Source organism: Triticum urartu, chromosome 4, assembly GCF_003073215.2.
Source record: "Triticum urartu cultivar G1812 chromosome 4, Tu2.1, whole genome shotgun sequence".
In the NCBI taxonomy this organism is placed as follows: Eukaryota; Viridiplantae; Streptophyta; class Magnoliopsida; order Poales; family Poaceae; genus Triticum; species Triticum urartu.
This window is the reverse complement of record NC_053025.1, coordinates 102930781-102938749: the sequence shown is the minus strand read 5'-3', so window position 1 is coordinate 102938749 and position 7969 is coordinate 102930781. Positions and strand designations below refer to the sequence as shown.

Genomic DNA, 7969 nt, shown 5'->3' with positions numbered 1-7969 from the left:
CTGGGGCACCCTCTCGTGTCAGCACTAATGGAGTACATCACAAGTGCTCTTCTTTTGGACTCAATAGCATCAGTGCTCACTAATCTCTCCGCCGGCAGCCAGTGAGTGATCAAGGAAAACAAGGACTCTTCCTGCAGCCGGCAACCACTCCGCTCTGGGTGCTTCTAGCAGCGCGTCCCTCTCGGCCCCACCGGCCACGTCACGCCACATCCACGCCACCACCGTGTTCGTGGGCCCCACACGCAGCGACGCAACATGGTCCCCTCCGCCAGCCGCCCCAACAACTGGCGGGTCCCACCTACCGGTCACAAAAGATGGCGACCCCATCGCTACCCGCCTACGTGTGCAGCTTCCAGGCAGGAGACAGATATCGCTACGCGCACGCACAGGGTGAGCTCGAGACAACCAACGGGGGCTGCGCAGGTGGGGCCATGCGGGAGGCGCCGCGCGTGGGGCCCGCGGAGGGGACCCCGGTCGTTACAAGAGTCCCCGCCCCCTCTCGCTCCTCGTCCCCCTCTCCTCTCCTCTCGCGCGTGTACGCCTCTCTGTCTCCCACCCTCCTGCTCCCTCGACGACGATAGCCATTTCACCCCTCTCTCTCTCTCCCCCACACCTCTTCTCTCTGTGGACTAGCTCTCGAGGCCGGACGAGCGCTGCACGGCCTGCGGCGCCGTGCGGGAGGCAGGATGCCGGCGTGGTGGAAGGGCAAGGGCAGGAGCAAGAGCAAGGCGCCGGCGCCGGCGGGGGACGCCGGCACAATTCCGGCCGTGAGGGACGGGGAGAAGGACAGGAAGAACAAGAAGGCGACCAGCTTCGACGAGGCGCTTATTGGCAGGGAAGGCCGTGGGAAGCAGCTGCAGCAGCCGGCGCCGGCCGTCGGGCACCCGCTGCCGCGGCCGGCGTCCATGCCGTCGGCCTCCGCCCCCGCGTCCGCGTCGGCGTCCGCTTCAAGCGGGGGCAGCTCGTCGCTCGGGTCCTCCGCGGCGTCCGACGAGCCGCTGGATCTCGGAATTTACAGGTGAGAGGCGGCGCCATACTGATCACCACCAGAGTACATACTAGTTGGTCCGGTAGTTAATAATCTGCTGAGTTTGGGTGGTTGGTTGGTTGCTTCAAACACAGGCTAAAAGTTCGAGAGCTTTTGCTCGTGCTCTCGTGTTGAATTCGGTGTAAAGTTTTCGGTTTGGGGCGCTAGGCGTGTCCTACTAGTTGCTGTTCTGCTGAATTATTATTCTTATTCTTTTTGTTGAATATATATGCCGTCAGTCGGTCAGTGGGCAATTGGAGGTGGTGTTGAGCTGTTCTTGACATCTGTTTAGGTTTCAGATTGGGTTTTTGTGGCTGCTTTGCTCGGAGCTGCAGCTTTGATGTTTCTCTGGTTTTCCTCCCGAAAGTTATGTGTCCATGCTCTGATTAATTCTTTGATTAGTTGGCCGATGAATCCAGTTGGAACCGGATTCTGCTGCCCTGGTAGCCTGAAGAAAAAAATGGATCTCCATGAATCCTTGATTCATACCATCTTTTTACAAAATTCAGGCTATTCCCTGGGCTTTGTTCCATGGGTTTGGTTTTGCTGTCAACGAGATGACAACTTGTTTTCTTGGTTGCAACACTGAATCCTTATCGTTTGGATCTCCGTTTGCGTTTGGTACTGGATTAGTGATGTCTTCACGGTGTTTTTTCGTTGCTGTTATAACTGCTGTTCGATTAATTTTTCAAGGCAGTTCCATCAGCCGATTTGCAAATCTCATCTGGAATTTGTTATTGTGCAAATTAATCTCGAACTCTGTGGCCCAACTTATCGCCGTGTGCTACAAGCATGCATAGGCGACAATGCTTGTTGACCTTTTCTTCTTTCGAATAAAAAATATTACTAAACGACATTCCTTCAATCCCAATTATGTGTTAAGATACGATAGCTCTAGAATGCTTTAAAAAATGTACTGATACCAAGTGATTGGTTCATAGATGTGCGTTTCAACTCACTTGATTTTCATGCTTAATTCAATAGGATATCAGATGCAAATAGAACACCGGCCATTGATTCTCGGAAACAAAGTCTTGTCCTAGAAGAAGGGCGCTTTGTCGTAAATAATCTGGCTTCGGAGAATAACAGATCGTGTGAACCCTCAGTTTCTCCAAGGAAAGAATTTCAATCCAACATTTTGGATCTTCCAAGTGATCGAACGACGTACTGTCATGGCCGAAAATCGACAGAAATTGTGTTTGCTACACGGATGCCCAGCTCTCCCCCTAGTTCAAGAGGCAAAAACTGTCCAACCTCACCTGTGCATTCAAGAGCATTCGGGCAATGCCCAGGATCCCCTACTGCGTGGCAAGAGGATGCACGGAGCTCAAGCTCACCACACCCACTTCCTCTTCCGCCAGGCTCGCCGTGCACATCTTCCCGGTCCCTCCATTCACAATGGAAGAAGGGGAAGTTGTTAGGCAGTGGTACATTTGGGCAAGTATACCTCGGATTCAACAGGTTCGCAGTTTGATGCTAGAGCCTTCTATTTTCTCCTGTTCTTCAGCAATTGAACCTTTCCTTTGTACAGTATACTTAACTGCACTCTAAATGTAATGCAGTGAAGGTGGCCAAATGTGTGCAATTAAAGAGGTTAAGGTTATTGCTGATGATTCAAATTCAAAAGAGTGTCTGAGGCAGCTAAATCAGGTATCATCTTTGGGGCATATTGGATTAGTCAGCATCATTCTCATGTAACGGATGTTAGTTCTTTCATACTGACACTGCTCCTTATTGACAGGAAATGCTGCTCCTGAATCAGCTTTCGCATCCAAACATTGTGCAGTACTATGGCAGTGAACTGGTAAATACAAAACATATGACGATCTTCCACGTTTTATTCTCGAACATGTAACATTATCATCAATTTTATTTGCAAATAATTAAATAAATTACCCAAGCAATCACAGTCACTATAATATTTTATCTGAAAGTTAGGTGGTTCTGCAATGTTTACTTCGTTAGATACGTTAGAATATATATTTATTTCCAATCATAAACCAGTAAACCACTGTAGTGCAAACAATGAAGTGTCCCGTTTTATTTGCAGATTTACCCTTTTGCCTGAATAAGTTTCATATTGCAATGCAGTCTAGTGAAACACTCTCAGTCTATCTTGAGTTTGTTTCTGGGGGCTCTATACATAAGTTGCTTCAAGAATATGGTCCATTTGGGGAGGCCATCCTCCGGAAATACACCGCACAGATCCTTTCTGGCCTTGCATACTTGCATGGGCGGAATACAGTGCACAGGTACTGAGCAGTCATCAAAGTAAATAGAGTAGGATGGCCATTTATTTTTGAAAAATATCACGGCTTTCTTACTTATTGATGAAAACTTACCTTTCTCACAGGGATATCAAAGGAGCAAATATACTTGTAGATCCTAATGGTGACATCAAACTTGCAGATTTCGGTATGGCCAAGCATGTAAGTACTAATACTGTGTCAATGATCTGACATTTATTTTATTTACACAAACATCAGTTGGTTAAATGTGGATTTTATTTATACAGATATCAGCATACACATCCATCAAATCTTTCAAAGGAAGCCCTTACTGGATGGCTCCAGAGGTAAGGCTACTGCAATTTTCCCATGTATTTTCCCTTGTTAGTTGAACACCAACTGATATCTATTTATTCCCCAGGTTATCATGAATACCAATGGATATAGCCTTTCAGTGGACATTTGGAGCCTTGGTTGCACCATTCTTGAGATGGCAACTGCAAGGCCTCCATGGAGTCAGTACGAAGGGGTGAGTGCTATGACAATTTTATATAGCTATGGTGGTTGTTCTTCTGATGATTGTCTGCTAAGCTTTGTAATCGATTTCACAGGTGGCTGCAATATTCAAAATTGGAAACAGCAAAGACATACCTGATATCCCAGATCATCTTTCTTCTGAAGCGAAAAGCTTTTTGAAACTCTGCTTGCAGCGCGATCCTGCTGCGCGCCCAACTGCTGCTCAATTAATAGAACATCCTTGGGTGAAAGACCAAGCTTCAGTCAGGTCCTCTAGGTCTGGCTCTGGCATTACTAGGGATATGTTCTCAACTTCCACTGATGGCAGCAAAGCCACGGTACGTCTACAGTCTATGACTATGCACTGTCAAATAGTGGTCTATATTATGAAATCCGTCTGTGCTTGTGCTATGTATGATAACCAGTTATGGCTGGATGACATCATCTCTCATATTAGTTAGCCTCAATATTGAGTGTGGTGTCCTTTAATTTCTAACCACTATGATTAAATTTCAGGTAAAGACAAGCATCGAGCTGTCATCCTACAGAAGCTTATCACCTCTACGAGATACTAATCTCAGGATGAGAAACTTAGTGGTGCCAGCATCTTCTATTCCTTCAATATCAACTCGCAGAGCCTCTGCCATGTATGTTCGCGTTCACTAATTTTTGCTAAAAATATGGTAAATTACGTTTCTTCCATTGTCTAACAGAATCTGGTAATCTGATTTGTCCAGCAGCGCATCCAATGTGCGTATGAACATGTCCCTGCCCGTCTCGCCATGCACTAGCCCGTTGCGGCAGTACAGGCAGTCGAACCGGAGTTGTTTGCCATCACCTCCGCATCCAGCATATTCGGCTGGAGCAGCCAACTACAGCCCTATCAACAATGTGCTGTACCCTACGCGGCCAAGCAACTATCTCACAGACCCGTGGCTCGAAACCCCTCGCCAGAAAACGCAAACATTTGATTCTCCAAGAAGATTGTAGAAATTCCAATCATACATGTTTTGCATACTGGAAGAATATATACTCCATAAGTTAAGGTGTTACTGTAGAACTTAGGAGGACAAAGGTGTCTTTTTTGCTTTCTGTTTAGCCCTTTCTGTATGTATCTCCCCTCAGGATACAGTTGCCTCGTCCTTTGTACAAATTCAGAAATTGAGATGTAGTGAAAAACAATAGCATTTTTGTTCAGAAAAAGAGAGAATGGCATTTCAGGCTGTACCTGTATCTGTTGTGTATGATCAATTTTGAATGAATACAGGTTTCTACTAATCTTCAGAAGCTCGGTGATTTACAGATAAGGTGTTGCGAATTTGGAGAAAATCAGGGCAGCTTTATCTGATGCACTTTGAAAACATCCCCTCTGTATGTCACCGTCTTCTCCTCAACACCAAGGCCCCACAGATGCCCTTGCAGCTTCAATACTCCCTTGGCACCCTCACCTTTCTTGACGACGATATCGTTGACAGTCCCAGTGTCAGTATTTGCTGCTTCCCAGACAAAGCTGAAGACACGGAGCGCGCGGCTCAGCTGCTTGATGCCGCTCTGGACCGCGAGTTCATCGCCGTCGACGAGGAATTTCACGGCGTGTATGGTGACATTCTTGCCTTCCTTGCCGGTCAGGCACTTGCCGATATGCACCTCGATGTCCCGGACAGTGCCGTAGAGGTAGAAGAGCAGCAGCGTGTAGAGGCCCCGGGACGAGTGCCCCAGGTTCTTGGACAGATTCCTCTGCACCAGGCAGTCCTGGTGGCGCGCCTCCTTGAAGGCGATGTCCCTCTCGACAATGATGTCGCGTATCTGGTACAGCCCCTCCTTCATGGCCTCCACCTTCTGCGCGTGCCGGGCTAGCCGCTCGTCGGTTGCCAGGCTCTTCCCCAGGTCCGTGAACATGTCCAGTACTTCTTGCCATGCCTTTGCCGGTGGCGGCGCAGGGGACGGCCTCCTGTACGGCGTTGGGCGCATCCAGGACGGCGAGGAGGACGTCGCCGCGTCCGCGGTCTCCGACAGGAAGCTGGCGCAGGCCGATGCGATCTGTTCCGCCATCCGAATCGCCGGAGACGGGGGTCCCAGCGCGCCCATGTCTGCTCGAAGGTCCCTGAGCACCTCCTCCAGCGCGCCGCGCCAGACGTGGTGCTGCGTCACCTGCGGGCAGACCGTCAGCCGCACGTTCTTCCTCCGCTGCGCCGACACGCCGAGAACGTCGCACACCTTCGTGAGCGAGCTCAGCGCCGTCGTCTTGAGCGGCGGCCCGCGCCGGGTCGCGCCGAACTCACCCGCGAGGGCGTCGAAGTGCTCCACCCGGGCGAGGGCGTGCACATCGGTGACAAGGGATCCCGTCGCGGCGTCCCGCAGGTCGCCATCTACGAGGTCGACGCCTTGGAGCGACCCCGCGAGACGGAGGAGCCTGGCGTAGGCGGCCGGGTACCAGCCCCGGGACGGCGGGACGCGCTCTTGCTCCTCCTCGGAGGCCGGACCGGGCACGAAGTGGATCCCTCTGGTACCGACGCCCATGCTAGCCCCGCCCATGCTAGCCCCGCCCATCGAGAGCGCGCGGAGTACGGCATCCGTGCGTAGCACGGGCTTAAGCTTAGCGCGGCATTTCGTCGAACACCTTGTGAGCAGCCTCATTGCGCAAGCCTGTGCGTCGCCGCGAATTTCCACTGCAACGGGAACGCACGTTACCTTCGGTGTTCTGAGTAGTATAAATGATCCCTGGGTGGCGATAGCCGGCCCAAATCGAGATCAGTGACCCTGCCAGCCGCACGATTCGTTTGTTGTATGCCGTACGATCAGCGCGAGGGTCGTCTTCTTCCCCGTGCAAGAAAGAAAGAAAATAAATTCCTCTCTTCCCCCTGTCTTTCATCTTATGCACGCCCCTGCCTCACGCCATGATGTTAGCCCTGTAGGCTCCGCACGCTCGCTTTCACTGCTCCATCGCCGGCCTACTCGTCGCTCGTAGCAGAGGCCACATGTGTTTGCATCAGTGATCAGCGTAGTTCCCGGATTGCATCATCTCGCGGCCGCTATTTGTAGTTTTTTGGGGTTTGCCGGTTGCAGCTCCACCTTCGCCGGTTCCAGCAATCAAGGCCGCCGGTACTAGAATCGTCACCACTTGTGACGCCTAGCTGCCACTAGTTGACCGACATAACCTATGCCCACGGTCGCAACAGCTCGGCCCTACGGTTTCAACATCCCGACCTGATGGTCGCACCAATTTCTCTTGGTGGTCCCAACATCTTTGTCCCGTGGTCACAACATCTGGCCCTGCCATCCCAACAACTCAGCCTGACGGTTAAACAAATTCTCTCAACGGTCCCAACATTTTCGTCCAACGATACGCAACATCAGTGGCCCACATCAACTACCTACTCCCGTTGTTGCAACTTTTCACATCGCCGGGCCCAGGGCCACACTGCACTGGTTGCAGCGTCGGCAGAGGACGGTTGCAACTCCCGCATGGGGCTAGCATACTTGTCGATGACGACACCACAACTCACAGCCTCATCATTCCAGCTTTCCACGTCTTCGGTTCCAGCAACACACTACCTTGGTTGTAGCATCCGGTTGCAGCTTCCTCTTGAGCTCATACAAAAATTGTCAGCGCCGCGGCGAGTCGTAGGCTCGCGGTTGTAACAGATACGTCCATTTTGCATCATAATTTCCTGCAGTTTTTATCTTATTTTGATGCTATATTTCATAATATGAAGAAATTCGAATGACTTTTCTCTCTTAAAATGCAACATACATCAAAGGAGGAAGATTACCGGCAGCTGAAATTCTGACCTGAAAAGCTATACTGAGATAACAATTCTCCGAAGCTCAAAATTAAGTGAAATTTCACGGAGATTTCTTTTTGGATATATTAAAAATACTGAAAGAAAGAAGCAACGAAGAAGTGCAACAGGGGGCCACAAGCTCAGGGTGCGCAGCCACCCACAAGCCGTGACATCCATGCTTGTGGGGTCCATAGAGCTGCTCTCCCGACGTCCTTTGGTCATATATTCCCATTTGCCCTAGAAAACAAATCAAGAGAACACTTTCTGGACTTTTCGACGCCTTCTCGAGGCTGAACCATGACACGAGCACTTTTGCTCTCCAGCAGAGCGATTCTGCCGGAGAAACCTCCCTCCCAGAGGGAGAAATTGAAGCCTTCGTCATCACCAACGTTCCTCTCATCATGGGAGGCATC

The 7969-nt window shown here is 50.5% G+C and overlaps 2 protein-coding genes across 3 annotated transcripts; one reads left to right on the top strand and one right to left on the bottom strand.

The window, feature by feature from the left end:
- The first annotated feature begins 499 nt into the window (after nt 1–499).
- On the top strand, nt 500–4998 carry LOC125550885 (mitogen-activated protein kinase kinase kinase 3). Of its 2 annotated transcripts, none has more exons than XM_048713996.1 (11): nt 500–1018; nt 2012–2488; nt 2590–2677; nt 2769–2831; nt 3119–3279; nt 3381–3456; nt 3543–3602; nt 3677–3784; nt 3867–4109; nt 4288–4418; nt 4512–4998. In XM_048713996.1, the coding sequence occupies exons 1-11, from the start codon at nt 687–689 to the stop codon at nt 4759–4761; spliced, it is 1989 nt and encodes a 662-aa protein (XP_048569953.1). In that variant the 5' UTR covers nt 500–686; the 3' UTR covers nt 4762–4998. The 2 variants fall into 2 exon arrangements, with proteins under 2 accessions (XP_048569953.1, XP_048569952.1); XM_048713995.1 differs by having other exon boundaries at nt 4509–4998.
- LOC125550886 lies at nt 4836–6760 on the bottom strand. Its single transcript, XM_048713998.1, has one exon. It carries the CDS (start codon nt 6406–6408, stop codon nt 5101–5103), a length of 1308 nt encoding a protein of 435 aa, XP_048569955.1. The 5' UTR covers nt 6409–6760; the 3' UTR covers nt 4836–5100.
- Between the last annotated feature and the right edge of the window lie 1209 nt (nt 6761–7969).

Coding starts and splice junctions, on each gene's coding strand:
- LOC125550885 (XM_048713995.1), top strand. CDS start 687: ATGCCGGCGTGGTGGAAGGGCAAGGGCAGGAGCAAGAGCAAGGCGCCG. Junction 1,019..2,011: donor CTGGATCTCGGAATTTACAG/GTGAGAGGCGGC, acceptor TTAATTCAATAG/GATATCAGATGCAAATAGAA. Junction 2,832..3,118: donor AGTACTATGGCAGTGAACTG/GTAAATACAAAA, acceptor ATTGCAATGCAG/TCTAGTGAAACACTCTCAGT.
- LOC125550886 (XM_048713998.1), bottom strand. CDS start 6,408: ATGAGGCTGCTCACAAGGTGTTCGACGAAATGCCGCGCTAAGCTTAAG.